The following is a 20,290-nucleotide window of genomic DNA, read 5'->3' as shown; positions in this document are numbered from 1 at the left end:
ACAGCAGTATGGAAATGTAAGCCAAATAAACCCTTTCCTCCCCAACTTGCTTCTTGGTCATGATGTTTGTGCAGGAATAGAAACCCTGACTAAGACAGTACCCTACTAGATGTGAAGATGTTTCCTGTTGGTTTAGTTGAAAAGGGAAGATCCATCTTGAATGTTTGTGGTACTATCATTTGGGCTGAGGTACCAGACCAAGTACAAAGAAAACTTAGAAGAAGCCAGAGGACCACCAGCATGCCCCACTCTTTGCTTCCTGACTGTGAATGTCATGTGACCTACTGCTTCACATTCCTGCTGCCTTATCTTCCCTCTATGCCTCACATCATAAACACAAAGAAGTACTTTTTCCCTTAAATAGTTTCTGCCAGCAAAATAAGTTAAGACATAGACTAAAAACATATTTCTTAAAGACATACCTGATAAAAATATTATCTAAAATGTCAAAATTCAAAATGTTCTTATATGTTGACAAATCTGTTGTAAACATGAGGCTGCCCTAACAAAGTAACATGACTTCAATGAAAAGAAAAATCTCTCAAAATTCAGCAGTAAGAAAATGAACAAATTATTAGAAAATAGACAAAGGTTCAAGGTTTGAAGGCTGGGATCTCAGTTAGTAAGTATAATCATTAAGAAGAGATTCTACCAGGAAGGTTTAATGGAATCTTTGTATCAACCTATGATTAGGTCTATTGTTTGACTACATTATGGTGATAGAAACTTAGAAGTTGGAAGAAGTAGGTTGAGAAGTAACCCCCCCGGGGGGGCTATACTTGCTGTTTGTCTTCCTCTTTCCCTCTTGACTGTCATGAAGAGAGCTACTTTGCTCCACCACATGATGCTACCATGATGTTCAGCTTCACCATGTGTGGGTCTAGAAGCAACATACCCAATTAGCCATGGACTAATATCTTAAGTCATGAGCTTAAATGAACCTTTCTTCCTTAATTATTTCTCTCAGATATTTGACAATGTGATTTTTTTAAAAAGAAAAAGCCCCACATGCAGTGGTTTGGATTTTGTTTGTATTAATAGATAGATATTCAGCATATCCTGTTGCTTGAATTTGAAAGTTCCTAATAGCATATGATAACTCAGCATTGTGCAGCTTTAGTGTAAAATGGATGAACGCTCTGGAAGATAGTTGTCAGTTTCTTTCAAAACTAAGCAATTAACATCCATCAAAAATAATATATATTCATATATAATTATACATATGCCACTAGGAAGCTATATAAGTGTTAGTAGAATTTTGTGGATTTATGGAAATGAATATTAACAGTGACTTACAAGATAGATAAAGGGGCAAAGAGGATCACATATAGCAACAGGGTGGGTCAATGTAAAACACAGTCTTCTTATTGTTTTTCATTTCTTCAAAATATACTATTTTAAGTAGAAAGGGTTTTCTAAAACATTTTAAGGTATGTGAAAAACTAAAATACATGTCACTTATGGTACAAAGTATAGGGAAAGGAGAAACAGAAGTATGTTGTGCATAGGTCATTATATAACATGCATTTCATTACATGTCAGTTTTATAATGTAATGTGACGGTAATCTATGTAGTGAATATAAACAGCAAAAGCCCTGCAACAACCACTAAAAATATGAAACAAAGAATTATAATTGTAAACCAATAGTAGAAATGAAATTTGAAAATCTAAAAATTGCTCAGTTAATTCCCTTGACTCTGGAGTCAAGGGAAAAGTGAAACTCAGAACAGATGGGACAAATAGAAAACAAGATTATATATTTAAAACCAGCCTTATTGATAGTCACATTAATTATCAATGATCTAAACACTTCAGTTAAAAGCAGAGATTATCCTATTGCATAAAAATGCATAATCCTAGCATAAGCTGTGTGCAGCTAAAATATAAAAATTCAAATGGGCCAACAGTAAAAGGATGGAAAACAAAAATATTTTAAAAGGTCAAATAGACCTCAGGATAAAAAGTATTCCCAGGGATAATGATGTTTTATAAGCTAAGAAGGTCAATCCACCTAACAGACAATCTTCTTGTGTATAGAACCACCTAAATAATAAAACATCAAATGACAATTATTAAAAACTACAAGGAAAAATAGAGAGAGAGAGTTGTACCAGAAAGTTAACATTCTTCTCTTAATAATTCATGAAATAATGAAAATATGTAATCAGGTTAGAAATGTGTGTATATGTTTACAAGAGAAGCAACCTCAAGAAAACTTCCAGACACAAGGCACCTGCACATAATGAGCTGAAGAGACGAGACTCTACCCATAAGTCCTGCTCAAACTCCACCATGACAGAACAGAACAAAGCAAAACAAAACAAAACAAAACACACAGCACAGAACAAAAAAAGTAGACATGAAATCCTAACAATGGTTGAAGAGCTGCTGTGAGAGGGGGTGCTGGTTTCCCTTAAGGATGGGACCCTTAGTAAGCTGGCCACACCCAGGGCACTCACCACTCGAAAGACCAGCTGGGCTACAAACTCAACTCATGGGGAAAGAAAGAAAAAATAAAGAGGAAGATTTGTCAAATTTGGGAAGGAGGGTGGAAAAGTGTAACAGTAGAAATTCGAAGGAGGAGGATGAAGATGTTCAAAATACATTGTTTGAAATTCTAAAACGCCTAGTACAATATCATTTAAAAGGAAGGTAAGTAGCATTCACTCAACCTATACAACTCAAAAATAGTCTAACCCAACAGCAAAGCATATATTTTTTTTCAGGTATCCTCAAAACATTTGTCAAGGTGTACCATAGGCCAAAATACAAATCAACATATTTAAAGGAATCTAAAACATATAGAATATGTTCTCAGATTATTTCTGGAGTTAACCTGAAAGTTAATGATGTACACAAAAAATCTTCCATAATAATTACAAATTGTTATATTAGGAATTAACAAATTATTTTTGCTCAAAGAGGACATTAAAATAAACTTCAGATGAAAACTATAAACCTGTTTAAAATTCATGACATGCAATGCTACTTACAGAAGAAATCTACACTTTTTAAGTATTTCTGTTTTTTTAATCAGAGAAGTTTATCTATTATTCTATGTGTCCATCTTAAAAAACTAAAAAAGATCAGGGCTGGTGCAATATTCTCCGTGGGCAAAGCCTGCAGACCTGGGTTCGATCCCCAGGACCCACATGGTAGAAGGAAAGCAGATCTGCAAACGTTGTTCTCTGACATTCGCATTCATGCTGTAGTGCAGACTCATTCACACACTTACAAGTGCAAAATAAACAAATAAATGCAATAAAATAAAATAAAATAAAAAACTAGCATATTAAATTTAAAAAGTAGTTGAAAGTAAATAATCAAAATGGGAGTACATATCAAAGATTATAAAAATAAAGGGAGAAAATTAATAAAAATCAAATGTTTTTACCTCAAGGACTGAACACATGCATATGTATGCATTTAACTCAAAGAAAACTCATAAGATATGAAAATGTCTGCTTACATTTCTCCTTTCAAAGGGCTTTCTATGGTAATAAACACTGCACAGCCCCTGCAATGAGGGCTCTCAGCAGCCATGTACTTAAACGGCTGCCTCCTACCTGTGCTGAGTGATATCTACTTTCCATTTATGGCAATGGCTTCAAATAAACACAGTTAGATTGTGTTAAAGGAAAACCAGACCTAAGGAAATCTTACAAGTCTTGATGCAGATGGTACGGGGGCGTGTGAGATAAAATCAGGAGAATATTGGGCTTTTTCCAACATGAGGACAGGATAATTGACTTCAATAAAGCCCTCGTCCTCCTCCGGAGTGCTTGAGCGAACTGAGGGGCCAGAAAGGAGGCTGCCAGATGACACGCTTCTACGTGGCACATTAGTACATAATTCACCAGTAAATAAGCAACACGATAAGATAAGCTTCGCTTCTCCCAAAAGCAAATAAAAACTAGCACTCTGGCTAATCATGAGTGGTTCTGAAGTTCCTTTCTATGGCACAGATGTGAGGTTTGCTGTAAATGGAGCATGAAATTAAGATAACACAAAATGTGCTGACAGGTTCATCTGTTAACCTGGATAGTTTGTGTCAGTCACCAGGACTCAGCTCCCTTAGCAAGAAATATCCTTGTGTGTGAATTTTTCCTATAGTATAAAGGTCCTAAATTGAAAAGGAATTAGGCCCCAAATTGTTTTTTTAACTGGTGAACAAATGGGGCCAAAATCTCTCTGTTATCCCCATGTTTATTTCATATATACATTTTTTTAACTAAACACCATCTCCTTTAACCATGCCCATCCTCTCTTCTATAGTATGGAAATCTCAATTCTGTAGGAAGGAAATCCAGTCTTATTAAATAGAAAAGAACGCTATGCACAACCACATTGTTGTCTGAGGGCACATGGTACCTGGCCTGGCAGCCTGAGTTCCCATCACTTGAGTCCAGAGGTGGAAGGCAAGACCCAACCTTCTCAAGTTTCCCTCTGACCCCCACATGAGTCCCATGGCCTATGCACACACCTACACACACACACACACACACACACACACACACACACACACACACACACACACAAATATGATAAATACCATTGTATCCCCATGATTCTTTTCAACATACTATAAAAGCAAATGCAGAAAATAATAAGTGGAAGACACAGGAAAACTGATGGAGTTTAACTATGAAAAGAAAAAAATGCTACCTGGCTTCAAAGAGAGCAGCTACCTACAGAAAGACACCACCTGTGACCAACATCCTGCCTGGTGTGTGGAGACACAGGCTTATGGCTGCCCAGTGTAGGGATCTCTCTATATTGTGCCTCCTCTCTTGATAATAATGTCTTGATGTCTACAGTGACAGCCTGGAGACCAGCGGGGAAGTAGAAGTGGAGGTCTTGAAAGAAGACATACCCCCAGATGAGTCCCGGAACCCTCCTAGCAGCAGCGAGGAGAGTACAGGCAGCTGGTCCCAGCTGGCCAATGAGGAAGACAACCCGGACGACACAAGCAGCTTTCTGCAGCTCAGCGAGCGGTCCATGAGGTACGCACTTCCTCTTCCCTTAGCATCCTAGGGAAGGCAGCCTCAATGAGGCCTCCAAAAATGCATGTTATGGTCCAGTGCCGTGGCCCCTTAATAGAACAGGGAGAAGGAAAAAAAACCTACAAATAAAAACAAGGGGGCAAGCTCCCAGTTGGCCATGGTCCCTGCATATCATAATGGGGCTAAAAACTATCTTAATATCTAAGTAGGGCTTGAATTACCTTGGCCATATTTAATAGTAAGCTGTGCACCCTTCCCTAAAAGTCACACCAGATACACTCAGTGCTAAGAACTGCTAGTTTGTTTTAATGAAAACTGATGTTACACTTCATGACCTTGAACTTGCTGTCTGAGTCATGTGATTTCAGATGCAACTCAGGCTGGGTTCACATGAAGCAAGTGTTAACACACTATTGTACTGCTTGCCCTGTCTTTTCCCTTTCTTTATCTCCTGTTCCCTCTGTATTGTTTCTTGAAAAGCTAGGGCATCTAGCTGTAACCACTAAATTGATATTTTCTGTCCAGAATCCTTTTGACCCCAGGCCATTAAGACCACAGACTATCCAGGGAGAGTAGCTGGAATGTTAGACCAAAACACCCAGGTGTAGATAAAAGATCTTTGAAAGTCCAGTGACTGGCACTACAACCTGAGATGTAGGACCATTTGACGTTAAATAAGTGGTCTCGAATTTCAAATATTCCTACGAAATGTTATAAAATAGAGACAGAGAACCAAAGATAACTTTAATCTTCAGATTCTGAGTGTCAGGTTTCAGACTATGCATTTTCCAGTGCTTTTGCCTAAAACTCAAGACAAGAACTTTAAGGTTCACGAATCTTCTTAATGACTCACACAAACTTGAGGGAACAAAACCTCATTATAAAAGCATACTAGCAGTCGCTGTTGAAAAACCTGGCTTGGAAGAGAGATTGTTGTAAAGTACAGAATGTGTGAGGAGACTCAGTAAGTTTGGTAAGAATCAAATAGGTTCTGTTTCACAAGTACAGCCATAGGAAGACTACGTTTCAGAGAGCCTGGAGCATGCTCATAAGTAGACCATATGTTGATTATACAATTTGCAATAACGATACAATATTCCTTCTCTATGAGACACATGGTGCCACATGTCACTCCTTCTATGAGGTTGAAAGAACAAAACCTTATCCATTTTTTGTATTTGTAAACTCTTTAGTCCTCAAGGACAACAAGAAGTCAAATGTATACTTATTTATATAGAATATACTTATATTCTATATAAACTTATAGAATATTCCTAAGAAAAATTCTCCATATAACAAATGGAGACCACGGATCTCTGGCTTCCTTCTAGATACAAGAAGCAGGTAGATAACCTGGCCAATATTTTCAGTAGTATATTCAACTCTGTAAGTATGTCCAATGACAAGGAGTCTTCATGATAAATACCCTCTCTCTAACCAGAATAAATAAGTAAAGAGAAATGTTGATTATTTCCAATTATGTATGATCCACTGGGTGTGGCACCACTTCAGACATTATAAATCAGCATCAGCATCACTGTCGTTAACACAGTTGGCTTCCCTTGTGTCTTCCTTTAATTTGGTCAAACATCAATACCAATGCAGAAGGTCAGGCACAAAGAGATCGTGTGTCCTAGGGAGCAACAAAGGTGCTTTCCCCACAATGGACCATGAGAGTCAGCAGTGTGGCCAAGCATGGAGACAGGCATTATTAATATGTAAACTTTTGCTTTGTCAGCAATGGCAACAGTAGTGGCACTAGCAGTCTTGGCATTATGGACCTGGACATTTATCAGGAAAGCATACCGTCTTCTCCCATGATTAAGTAAGTAGCCACGTGACTCAGTGACTGACAGCACCACTCCAATTCCATCTGGCAATCCATCGTAATCATGAAGGTTGTGCCCAGCCACCAATTCATTATGTCTGTGCCACTGTGGTTCCATGTCACTGGAGTGAAGGACTAAACTTCACCCATTACTGCCTGCTTTCTCGGTTTCAAACCTGTCGCTTACCAAATGGTCATTGCAGATAAAGCTTGCCAATATAATTAGAAGTATATGTCAACTTATTTTGATTAACAGAAACAACAAACAAAAAATTCCATCTAAAGTATACCATGCTTCTTTCAGAAGACTATTCAGTACATAGCCCTTGCTATAGAATACAGTCATTTCAGTAAAATTAGATATGAATGGATTTTCCTTGGCTTGTAGACTGGGGTTACCGATATGGAATGTATCGAACATTAAGGGTTGTCATGAGAGAGATGTCATTCACCCCCATGCAATAACTATGCTCTCTCAATATGAGGTCTCAGAGACGAAAATCAAAAAATAGCGCTTGGAGATGTACTACATAAAAGAACACAAAATGGGAAGGCAATCTGAAGTCATAGCTAATTCTAGAATTTGTGATTATCCTAGAAAATCAACTGAATTGTATTCTCATTTTCATCATGATGACTTAGAATATAATTTGGGCATTCTGAACTAATAAAGCCATATTGGTCTTATGGCTATTCCTAAAGTGTTTCCCTCTGGCTAACTACAGATTCACTGATTTTATTTTCCACTGGTTAAGTATGAAATAACATGTTCAAGTAAACATGAATGTATACATGATCTATTTAGGGGGGGACCAAAAACAAATTCAACAAAAATTCCTTTGTGATAGATTAATTTTTCTCTTTTTAGAAGCATTAACTTAGCACTTTCTCCATCTTTCTTTGTAATATGAGACTGTAACTTCAAATAAAACCCATATTGAGGGAAAGCCAAGATCACGTGCATCCCTACTCAGCATCCCATCATTACATAATGCCAGAAATTGTACCCACCCCTTTCCTAGGATGTTCATGCTACTTGCAGAGAGATCAAGAAGGGACTCTGAACCCTTAGAAAACTGACATTCCTGCAAATAATTAAGTATGAGTAGGAAAATTGCTATAGTCTTTCTCTCCACTTACCTCACCAATGAAATAGAATTAATATAAATAATTAAGTATGAGTAGGAAAATTGCTATAGTCTTTCTCTCCACTTACCTCACCAATGAAATAGAATTTCCCCATACAATGGAATGCATGAGCCAGATCTTAGCTGCAACAGGGAAGTTAAGATAATCTTCTATCACTGAAAGACTCACTTTTAAAAGCCTCATAACAAATTTCTAGAGACTAGAAAGATATAGGACATATACAGACTTGCCAAGATGGTCACTTCTTCTCAACTACTGAGTGACATGACTTTATTTCAGAAGTTTTTTACTGAGTCTTCCCAATACAGGGCTCTATAATACGTATACATCAAGCAAAACAACAACAACAACAACTAAAAACCTCCAATAACAAACATGGCCATGACTAAGGAGAGGCTCAGTTTGGTTATGAGCAATCTCCAGCCTGCTCCACCAAATAAAAACAATGGAAAAGAATAAAGATTCTAGTATTGAGACACACTGCTATAATGTTTAAGTTTTACAGTTTGTTGACTGTCTTTATTCCAGCTCACAGAACAATCAACATGTAAATGTCTCTTCCTACTTTAAAATTCCAATGTGCATTATTGCCGCTGCATGGAGAAACACATTGTATGATAAAATGGAAAAATAGAGTCCATTAAGAGGCAGGTCTAAAGCTGGAGGATAACTGCAAATTATAACCAGATACTTCAAATATCTCTTTAACTCTTCAGCCCCATAGAGGTTCATGGAAAGGGAGTTACTGAAAAGAAAACAAAGACGTAATTCTCAGAATCTTCCCCCCTGACTTACCTAACTAATTCCATTCAAGATACATGGGAATTCTCTTTGGTGGTGGGGGCCAGGAGAACACTAATAGCAGTCCCAAATGTCCTGTGCAATACACACCTGGATCTAATCTGCTCTGTGATACCGTAAGAATGAGTTCCAGATGTTTGTAGCTCAGAAACACCTATCACTTCATCCTCCATTACAGCTTATTCTTCAAAAGCATTACCAACCATATACTGTTGTTTTCTCCCAAAGTGAATTAGTAGAAGAAAAGGAGATTCTTAAAGAACAATCAGAAAGCATAAAGGGTAAGCCATGTTCCCATCCTTTTGACGCACAATTGCCCGGGGTGTCCTTTTGGAAAGCAGAGTAAGGTTGTGGTTGTGTCTGTTCAGAACACGCCTCTGGACTGCCAGGGAGAGCCGCCAGCCCCCAGAGGAGCCTACTGGTGATCAACTTTGACCTGGAGCCAGAGTGTCCTGATGCTGAGCTTCGAGCCACTCTGCAGTGGATAGCTGCCTCCGAACTGGGGATCCCAACAATCTACTTTAAGAAATCTCAGGAAAGCAGAATTGAAAAGGTACCGTGCCCACTCTCTGGGTCAGATAACAACACGGTTCTGTGCTTTTTATCCCAGCTGGAAACCCAGTGAGTGCCCATGCAACCCATAGGAGCTTGTAGTGTTTCATCTTGATTTCTCTCAACCAAAAAACAAAAGAAAAAAGAAAAAAGAAAAAATCAATCTTGGGAATACTTTCAAGAGCCAAGCTATGACTGCGTATTCACCAATATTGGTTCGTGAACCTTCAGCTTCTTACATAGTTGCTGATAAAGACAAAAGGACCTGAGGAGGCAGTAGTTTTTTTTTCCGTGTTCCTAAAAGTAATTTTGTATTCTTTTGTATTGTAACCCTGTTTTTGCTGCAAAACACTCCTGCGTAAATCCTTATTTTAAAGTGTCTCTCTCAGTTAAATAACATTAGGGTTGCAATCTTTAGAGTTTGTTGTTATTGTTGTGTTGTTGTTGTTGTTGTTTTAATGTGTGATTACTCATTAATGTTCAGTGCCAAAATCCAACATCCTAAGATAAAACCTTTACTTTCTTGCCTACACACTGGGAAATTAGAACAGTTTCGACATCTCTGTAACCCCAGCCAATCAGATTGGCTGCTGGAGAGATCATTCCCCACCTTCTTTTTCTGTGTAACCCCAGCCAATCAGATTGGCTGCTGGAGAGATTGCCGCCCCTCTCCCCTCCTCCTATCCCTTCTCCCACTTCCTCCTCTCTTCAATTAGCACTTTGTTCTTTTTATGTCAAGTCCACCCAACCCAAATGTCCTAATTGTTCTTCCTTTGTTGTCAAAGTAATGCAGAGCTCCTTGCTTGATTAACACTCCCTTCAATTTCTCCATGCCTAGGCTGTCTCATGCATGAACTTAAAGGGCATAATCCACAAATCACACAGAACCCCTCCCAAACCATACTTGGTCCCACCCAAGGGAAGCAAGAATGTTCTCAGGAAGATGTTCCAAGGTTCACATAAAGGGTTGGTTTTATATCTGTGTGCTTTGCTGAGTAAAAGATCCCCTGGTGCATTTTCAGGTGGTATATTAATGAAACAGATTTAATTTAATCCACCACTTTTAAAGTGACACTTCCATTCATGTAAGTCTAATAAATTCTCCATTTTGTAAGAGTAGCAGATATTTTACTGATGCTTTAATCTGTAAGCCACGTCTTAACTAGGTATTTGTCTGTAACTACCAGGTTATCAATTTTAAAGTAAATGTCTGTCTTTGTAAATAGCTATGTTTCTGAGAAGTCAGGGGAGTCACTCCTGTTATCAGGAAAAAACATGAGATGATCTTACATATATTCATGTCAATCATCTTGTGGGACTTAAACATAGATGAGGCAGTCTTAAGGACTACATTTTCCAGGTTTTGTTCTGAGTCAATGAAGGCTCTCTGCATACAAGGGCTTTGATATAAATGAGCATCAACCTTGGTTGTCTATGACCAGGTTTTAAGAGTATGGATAAGAGCAGTAGAGATGGTGTGCAAAATCAGTAATGTTTCATTAGCTCCTCATCTTCTCAGAGAAAAGAAACCCTAAGTTCAGAAAATCTTATCCCACACAGTCACTCCACATCAAGCATAGCTACATATGAACACCCTACATCTGTTTATTGCTGTTGTTTTGTGTTTGTTTGAGTCAAGGTCTTATATAGTCCAAACTGGCCTTGAACTCTCTGGGAAGCGGGTGATAACTTTGAACTCATTTTAATTATGTACATATGTATGTCAGTATAAGTATCCCTGAAGGCCAGAAGAGAGTCTCTGATTCCCTGGAGTTACAGGCTGTTGTGAGCTGCCCAATATGAATGCTAGGAACAGAACTTGGACCTTCTACAAGAGCAGTCTGTGAGCTTAACTGCTGATCAATCCCTCCAGCACCAACCTTGAATGTCTGACCTTCTTGCCTCAACCTCCCACATGCTGGTTGGTATTAGAATCATATGCCATCTTGTGTTGTTCTGGGAAATGAACCCCAGGCTTCATGCATGTTGGGTGAACATTCTTATAACAGAATTACATCTCAGTCCCCAAACCTTAAATCTTTATTTCTAGGAATTCTGACTTAATTTTCTCAACAATTAATTTAGTCAATATGTGTCTATTTGTGGTGGTCTCAGCTTACTAACCTTCCCACTATGTGAAAATGGAGGCACGTGGTAAAGGAGAGGGGAACATGAACACCAACACAGGGCATCTTTCCCGGGACTTTTTGAAAACTTGAGACTTAAAGACAGCAAAAATGAGCCCCAGAAAAAGCAAATTAACAGGAACCCACATGCCAAGTACATTGTCAGTTGTCTAATGACCCAATGTGGCTTCATTTCCCAGCATCCCTTTCATTTGTATTTTCTTAAGCATTAGAAGACTACATGCCCTAGAACATCTTACATTTAAAACATTCCTAGAGTACCCTCTCCATGCTGGTACTGTTCTAAGCTCCAAGTCCCAGACAACAAACGAGATAAAAGTTCCCACTATCTCAGAACTTGCATAGTAGTTCAAAAAGGAAGCACCCAATTGTCTCTGGAACGTACCAAGAGGGTACCATTTATAAACAGCTACAGTGAGGTAGGGCAGAGTTGATTCTGAATAAAGAAATTAAGATGTATCTAAAAAGTTAGTATCTGAACCACACACATGAAAACAAATTTACCTGGAAGACACATTCACAATTCAAATCTTTAAGTTCCTTCCATCCACTCAAAAACAAACAAACAAACAAACAAACAAAAACATTCCATTACATTAATCCCTTCATCAGAAATCTCAAATTGGGGAATGTTAGAATCACCCCAGAAAGCCTTCCAAACCCAGAGACTTACCAGTTAGTTCAGACTGTCCACTGAAAATAAGACAAAAGCACCAGGTTCTTGTGAAGGTCCAGAACTCTAGAATCCAGCCCAAGTTCAGAATCAGGGTTTTATAGGCCATAACTTCAGGGTCAAAGTAGGGACTCACTTTTCTTAATGAAGTCTAATTTCTGCCTTGGAGCAAAAGTCAGTGACAGCTTTCAGAAGTATGCATTGAATGTATCAAACTCACAGACACACAAACACAAACACACAGCTTGCTGCAATTCCCATAACTGTACTATAAATTGGAAACAATCAAATCTACAAAATGCATCTGCGAATACAAAGGTTCAACAGCTAATGAGGCTTTCTTCGTCAGATGAATGAGCCTGTGATAGTGTCACAGAATACAGATTCTTGTGATTTTCCCAAGACACAACTTTTGCTTTAAAAAAAAAAAGTCTAAAGTCTGTTGTTGTCTACAGAAAAGGAACTCAATTACTGTTGATTGGGAAATGTCAATACTGAAATGGGTTTTGCTGTTGTTTGTTAGTAGAGGAGGCTAAAAACCCAAATCCCTAATATCCTAAAGCTGATTATAACCATAAATTGAACAGGCTTAATGAAAGCTCTAGGGTCAATTGCTAGTAGAATGTAGCTCTAAAAACAGGACGACAACAACTGGTCCTGGTGACCCTGGTGGTAGCAGCTTGTAAATCCCAGCTACTAGGGAGGTTGTGGCAAGAGAACTGAAAATTCAAGTTCAGCCTGGGTGGCAGAGTTTATGGTAACCTTGAGCAATTTAGTAAGCCCTTGTCTCAAAATACAAAATTGAAAAGAGGTTCATGGGAGAGCACTTAGCTAGCACGCAGAGCATTAGTACCACAGGGAGGAGAGGCTATAACACTGCGCTAGAAATGCCCTTTCTGCCTCTTCACAACTGTATTTCTCACTATTTCTTCTGAAGGAAGCACAAGTCCGTATCACTCACCAACTACACACCTGCTCCAAGGTCTCAGGATCCAAGATTAATTAAACCAATACAGCTGCTGCCTGTAGTGGAATCAGATCCTTTGTTAAAGCTGCCTCAGCGAGGCACGCTGACACATTCCTATGGTCCCAGGACCTGGAAAGTGGAAGCAATATGATCACCATTAATGTGATTGAGATCATCCTAGTCTGCATAGCAAACTCTAAAACGGTCAGAGCTCCATAAAATGACCCTGTCTCAGAAAAAAAACCAAATAACAATAACAACAACAAGGTAGTCTAATGGGATAACAGACTGACCTTAGGAATCAGCAGACATATTCTAGCCAATGGCCATCCCAAAAGCTACTAGTTGAGTGGCCTAACTCCAGGGCACTTGAAGTGCTTTGGGTCATTCACCAACCAGGAGTTTTGGTCCTTACCACTCTGAAATGTCCTTTTCAAAGGCCCTGGTAGGTGGAAAGAAGCTGTAATATAGGTTCTGGGAAGAGTATCTTCTTCAGAGTTCTCCGCCAAGCAGTGTCTCAGAGACAGAAGTGGTAAGGTGGTGGCAGAGTAAGCTAGGGTTTACAGAATGAAGCTACAGCAAATTCAGTGCAGGTACACTTTCCGTTGGCTTGACCTTCATAAGATGTGTGGAGAAAGAGGTATCATTAATAGAAGATTTTGGCAAAAAGTTCATGTGTGACTTGTCAGGGAAATCTTGTGTGAGATGTCTTGTCCTATGAGCACCCCTCATAATAGAAGCTTAATATCCAGGCTATAGATATCTGTCTATTCATCAGATTTCCAGTAAGAATGATTGATTAATTGAATTAATCAGATGTCATAGCCTCCTGCACCCCCTTATTCACATGGTTATTAATACTCCTAAGCCTTCTGTTTCCACTCTTGTTCCATCTAAAACCTGTCCTGAGTTTATATATTTACACCAAAATGCTAGTAATATTTCACAAAATCATTCTCAGCTGTCTCTATAAACCATTCATTCTTTGAGGTATTTGCATTATAAGTAAAGCCTTTCCATGAAGGTTCACATCTGCCCCTGAAGTGTCAGAATCAGGCCGAGGCAAAACCAGACAAGATAGTCATTCCAGACAATTAATGGTTTCTCCAAAAGTACAACAAAGACACATGGAGCGAAATAAACTGGACTTCCATTGCTGCTGTCATGAATAGTAAGATGAGGTCATAGATATCTTACCTTATAGATGTATATGCCTGCTGTCAGTCACCCTGTGATGAGAGACATTCCCGGGAACCATCTTCTAGTTAGAAACTTGCTGCTGCCATTTCCCACGCCAAGACCTGTAGACTTTAGCCATCTTCATGACGCTTCATTTCAGTTGAGAATTTTTAAGCAATCATCATAAATGTATGCATGTTTGTCTTTAATTATATGTGTGCAAACATGCTACGTAAAACTGAAGAATACTCTTGGTAGTGGGCTTATCTTGAATGATATTGGATGTCTACCTATATTTCTTCAGACATTACAACATGTTTGTCTCTGGTTGGCCTCCTCTCCCTTCTATCATTCAGCAAATATTCACTGACTTTATTCTTTATTGAAGGCAAAGGATAAAAAAAACCATGGCTGAGATGGTGCCAGCTCTGGGGAGATGACTAGCCATAAAAGAATGAACACCTGCCTTCCTATACAAGATCGTAAAACTCTTTAAGACAATATTTATGTTTCCAGATATTTATCGAGTTTCATTTTTCAGTCTAGACAACTGTTTTATTTAGACTCTATCGAAAAGTAAATGGATACAAGAAACCATTCTTAAAAACATAACCAAACTATGGCCTTCGTGTTTTTAATAAATAACACTTTCTTTCTCATTAAATGCCGCCATATTCTTAGAGTGTCCCTTCAACTGAAGTTCCAAGTAGAAAAATCATTCTCTGCAATCTGGAGGCCAAAACAGAATTGTAAAGAGCATTAGCACATACTACAGTACTATTATCCCATATCTTATTAAGTATCACTTTCTAATTTAAAAAAGCATCCAAGTAAGGGATTGGACAAGCTGTCACACTGGACTTAAATGTAGTTTCAGAAATAGAATATCATATAGGGATTTTCTAGTCTTCTAAGCCCATCATTTACTTGACGTCTAGAATTTTCCATTATGCCCAACTAAAACTGGTACCTATACAATCTGACATATCTAAAACAAGTCCTTGCTTTCCTTTAATTATTGACATAGAGAAACATCTTTATGCTTAACCTTAGCATGGGGAGGGAGAGCTGCCTATCAGTATTGACTGTGAAAGCATTAGGTGACTCTACCTATCCAGAAATTTAGCAGTCAATTTATTTCCCCTAATATACACATCCAATAAAAAATGGGTTTGTAGTCCTGGAATAAAAAATCTAACCTAGATTTTAAATGTGAACCTGAAAAAACACCAGCTACCTAAAAGAATGCTTCTTAAAGGAATTGTCCTTATCCCACCCAGTCATCCACTATGAATAGAACTGCAAAATGAAAAGAATTTATTATCTGAAATGTCCAAAAAGAAAAACAGACTGTCTTTGAAAATGTCCCCTGAAAGTAAAGATGCTTCAACATAGACTCAGATCCTCACACAATCTTTTTAAGGGTTGTTTGGTGAAATGCTGGTGAGAGTTCTATGATATGTGAGTCCTAACTCTGTGTCTTATTTTAGTTTCTAGATGTTGTGAAGCTTGTTCATCAGAAGTCCTGGAAGGTGGGAGATATATTTCACGCGGTTGTCCAGTACTGCAAACTGCATGCAGAGCAGAAGGAGGAGACTCCGAGTCTCTTTGACTGGCTTCTGGAACTAGGATAAGTCAGGCGTACTCCTCAAAGAAGTTCCCTCCTCTATCCCAGCTTAGGTCACAGTGGTTTGCGCTAAATGCTCTGAAACTTTCTCAATACACAGCATCCCATTAGCAGAACTATTTAAAAATCTGCTCCAGTACCATGTACAAGGAATGAATTTGAAATATAGTCTGTACTAATCAATATCACCATGGGCATGCCCAAAGGGCTTGTATGAGAATTATTTCAAAAGGAGATACTTCAGTGAAGCCCAAACAGGAAAGTTTATAACAGACCCAGCCTCCAGGAAAGCTACAGTCACATATACATCACGATAGAGAGTGAGCTATATCTCCAGCTATATGAATCAAATATAAACAAAGTCATCGGGTCTCAGTAATTCTATAAATTATGCTAATACCTTCATTGTACTTTGCTTAATGGATACAGGGGTTGTCCATCTAAGGACATACTTAGGATATAACAAGTTCCCATGCCTTTTTGTGAAAGATTTCCGTGCTCAGACCAGTAACACATGCAAAAGTGTTATCAAAATCCATGTGAGGTGATTTCCTTTATTTGCAGACGCCAATAAGTATTGCACCCCTTCCCAAATGTCCCTGAGCCCATCAAAAAAACTAATGTCATTCAGTGGGGAAAAGGAAGCTCAAGGTTGGCCTTTTCCATCGCTACATTTATTTCTCGGATAAAATTATTATGGGATTCTTGCCTAAAGGCAAGCTTTTAAACATAAACAGTAAAATAAATAATAGCCATTTGAGGAAAAAATATGCTTGTGTATTGAATTATATAAGAAAAAAATATTTGTTTTATTGTAAATTATAAAAAGATTATCTATTATTGAGTTGTTTTAGAGCTTCATAAACTATGAAGAGATTGTTGTCTTAACTTTTAGAGTGTCATGAACCATTGGTGATTGATTGTACCATGTACGTGTTAACATCTGTATAGTGGACATGTTTCTCCAAAGATATTTATAATGCTGGATTCAGGGTAATGGCCTTGTGCTTGAAAAGGCCAGTTAGGGATGCAGACGTTCTGAGTGGGTGATATTGACACTAAATTAGAGAAATAGAAGCCTTTAACCTTTTTTATTATAATTTATAGCAGAGATGTACTCTTTTGAAAATTCAGAGTACATATGACACTAAGTCTTCTTTCCCTTTCAACTAACTGTGCTACATTCACTTTTATCTTCTCAATCAGAAAGATGTTTAGTATGTATCTTCTGAAATACTATGCTTTTACTCTGTTTTTAAAGCTTATAGAATGACTTTAAATGTGAGCCAGGCCCCAGACTATCAATGTCAATCTTGCTGGGCTATCAATCACATCCCAAGACTATTTAAAAAAAAAAAACAAAACTTCCTGGCAAGCCATAGCCTCCTTACCCCATGGCAGAAATCTTTTTCAGACCTCAGTGGGCATTCATCATGCAGATGGTCCAGATTCAGGTGTACGTTCAATCTGACAAATTACCTGGGCTTTGAAAGCTACCCATCATCTCAAACAGAACTGTGTGTGCTTCTTTGTGCTAGTACATGAGAAAAAAAGATTTTGATTGTTTTGACAATCCCAGCATATTGTGTGTAAACTCTTGTTGTGCTCGAATCAATGTTTACTTATCCTCCAAAGCACAAATACTGGATGTAAACATGTGTTGTACCTAACGTTGCAAACTAATCAATAAATTTCTGTTGCAAAATTGTTATTCCATCTTTTTCTCCTAGGCTCTAGAACCTAAGGCTTTAAGAGCTTTATCTAATTTTTGAAAGAAAGAAAGAAAGAAAGAAAGAAAGAAAGAAAGAAAGAAAGAAAGAAAGAAAGAGAAAGAAACAAAGAAACAAAGAAAGAAAAAGAGGGAAAGAAAGAAAGAGGGAAAGACAGAAAGAAATAGTCATACTGTAAGTAGATGAAGATAGATGTGCCAATAAGATAAGATTTGCTGTCCTGATTTCAATTTTTGACTAAGTAAATGTTCAAGGCAATCTGTTAGCACTGGGAATGTATATCATTGGTTCTTAACCCTGGCACTCTTCATATTTGGAACCATATAATTTTTTGCTTTGGGGTTTGTCTTGGATATTCTAGGATATTTAGCTGTATCTAGACCTCTCCCAATTAGATATTGATAATTGCCTCTTTCTGACTGTAGCAATCAAGAATGACTCTGGACACTGCCAGATGATTCTCCGGGAATAAAGGCAAGGCTGCTTGAGGATCAATGAGGGTAACAAAGTGAAGGGCCATTACCTGAGCCCCAATAAGTAAACGAATATGAGCTGAGTTTAGGGACCAGAAAACCAGGCATCCCTTACCCGCAGCCCATGGAGTCAGCCTTTACTCAAAATCTTGGGGACCATAGAAAGAGACATAAAACCAATATGGAGTTTGTGACATGAGTAAATGAGATGAATTTATCAAAGTCATAGGAAAGCATATCCATGCTTTTTGAATTCTAGAAAGAAATTACTAGAGGATATACAAATTAAATGGTAAAGGTTGTAGGCAATTAATTCATAAAACAGAGCTATGAGCATGACTAGGGCATGGGAAATTCCCCAGGCAGACAGAGGATGTCATGATCTTGTCACTGCCACATGGAGACGTTAGCTGAAAGGACTATTGAGTAACTAATTCAGCAGAGAAGGTTCCTAACTACCAAGTTTTCCCTCCGTCAAGCTAAAAGCAGTTCTCCTTAATAAAGAGGAATAAACAGACTAGAAAAGATGATACTCAAACCAAAACATCATGGCCAGATAGTAGATCAAAGAACATTTTATTCCATCAGACACTGGTAAGGAGGAAGCCAGGTCAAAGTGTAGGGACCCAAGTTTTAACAGAAGCTTGAATAAGAGCAAGGTTATTCCAGTTGATCAGTGGGTGTTTTGGCTAATTATTTAGGCTAGAAAGAATACAAATTTGAAGGGTTTGCCTCTGGTCTTGTTGGAGGTATACAAGCACAGGAAGTGGTACCTTTGAGCTTTCTTTGTGTCATATGGAGGAGGAGGATTTCTGGCAGTATAATCCATCCAAGAACACAAATGTTTAGGAGGATGTCTCTGGTCATGCCTACTGTCTAACATCACAAGGCTCAGGCAAAGATTATATTGTTGGTATCAATGACTAAATGTAGGAGGCTACGGCCCCTCCCCTGGGCTACCCGAAGCCGCACCTTAAAGATGGCACCTGTCTGCTATGGAGCTTGTGGTAAACAAGTCCATATTTGGTGGTGATTTGTTCCTGCTCTTCTGGTTGGCTGAGGCCGAGTGCCTGGTGAGGTGAAGTGGCCTGCCGCGATTGGAGTGGAGAGGAGAGTATAAAAGGGCTTGTAGCCCGGTGCTCAGGGGAGATGAAGAAAGAAGGTTGCTGAATAAACTGCTGAGAGAAGAACTGGTGGCTGCGTCTTCCTTGCTGGTCAAGAGAGCAGACGCAACAACTAAACAAGTGTTATTGATGAAACCATTATCTTTGACAATTTCCAACATCTGATGTCTTTCTTCCACAGAGTAGGAGCACGTCATCTCATCTAATAAATGTCCTCTTTGTGTCTGTGGAGTATCAGATACCATGCTAGATAGCTAGAACAAAACTCTAAATCACACCTAGAAACTCACAGACCACAGGGGGAATAGACACATCAATCTCACAAAGCAATGCAGTGCTTGCTGTGATTAATTCTGTGTAAATTAAAATTTGAGAGATCTGTAGGCAGGAAAAGTGTTTATTACTGCCTGGTGAGATACTGGACCACACCATGAGAAACCATGTGAGCTTATATTTTTATTCTTGAGAGAAGCCATTTAAAGAACGAAGGCAGTAAGAACTTTTAAAGATTAAAAGGAGTCCACTCAGAGAAAAAGTAGGACCACAAGTGACCATCCTAATGTGCAGTTGGAAGCAGAAGGAACTTGATGGAATTAGTAATATTGTGGTTACCTAGAGACCCGCAAGATTTAAATCAGGAGTTGAAATTGAAGGCATATTTTAAGAAGATTTCTATCCATATATAGTCCTTTCAAATTGAGTCAAGGAAGATATAAAATCTGGTGTGAATGGAAGATAAATAAAATGTGAATTTATGTGGGGCCTACTGGGTTAGAGCTTACATAGGATAATACTATTAAAGAATACTTTGGCTGTGAGTAAAGAGATCCCCACTGCCCTAATAACTGACATTCCTTATATAATGCTACACTAGAGGTCCCACACCCAACCTCAGGCCCACAATGCTGTAATGACTAAAGAACTCAGAAACTGAATGTTCACAATGACAGTTTACTGCAGCAAATGGGCAGAAGATTCAGGCCAGGAAAGAGAAAAGACTTATAAGATGAAGTTAAGGATAATTTAGTGTAGACT

The 20,290-nt window shown here is 38.4% G+C and overlaps 1 protein-coding gene across 4 annotated transcripts in view; it reads left to right on the top strand.

Annotated features, from left to right (window-relative positions):
- The window catches only part of Sphkap (SPHK1 interactor, AKAP domain containing), a 143,117-nt gene extending 125,484 nt beyond the window's left edge, over positions 1-17,633 (top strand). For 2 of the 4 annotated variants that reach the window (XM_029538964.1, XM_021198485.2), the window contains 5 exons: positions 4,820-5,005; positions 6,744-6,830; positions 9,012-9,064; positions 9,152-9,336; positions 15,792-17,633. In XM_029538964.1, coding sequence (XP_029394824.1) covers positions 4,820-5,005; positions 6,744-6,830; positions 9,012-9,064; positions 9,152-9,336; positions 15,792-15,935 — 655 coding nt within the window. In that variant the 3' untranslated portion in view covers positions 15,936-17,633. The remainder of the gene's footprint in view (positions 1-4,819; positions 5,006-6,743; positions 6,831-9,011; positions 9,065-9,151; positions 9,337-15,791) is intronic. The other 2 variants (XM_021198487.2, XM_029538965.1) reach the window with 1 other exon arrangement.
- Positions 17,634-20,290: the final 2,657 nt, after the last annotated feature.

Source organism: Mus pahari, chromosome 5 (genome assembly GCF_900095145.1).
Source record: "Mus pahari chromosome 5, PAHARI_EIJ_v1.1, whole genome shotgun sequence".
In the NCBI taxonomy this organism is placed as follows: domain Eukaryota; kingdom Metazoa; phylum Chordata; class Mammalia; order Rodentia; family Muridae; genus Mus; species Mus pahari.
The sequence above is the reverse complement of the archived record's forward strand: the minus strand, read 5'-3'. Positions and strand labels throughout refer to the sequence as shown.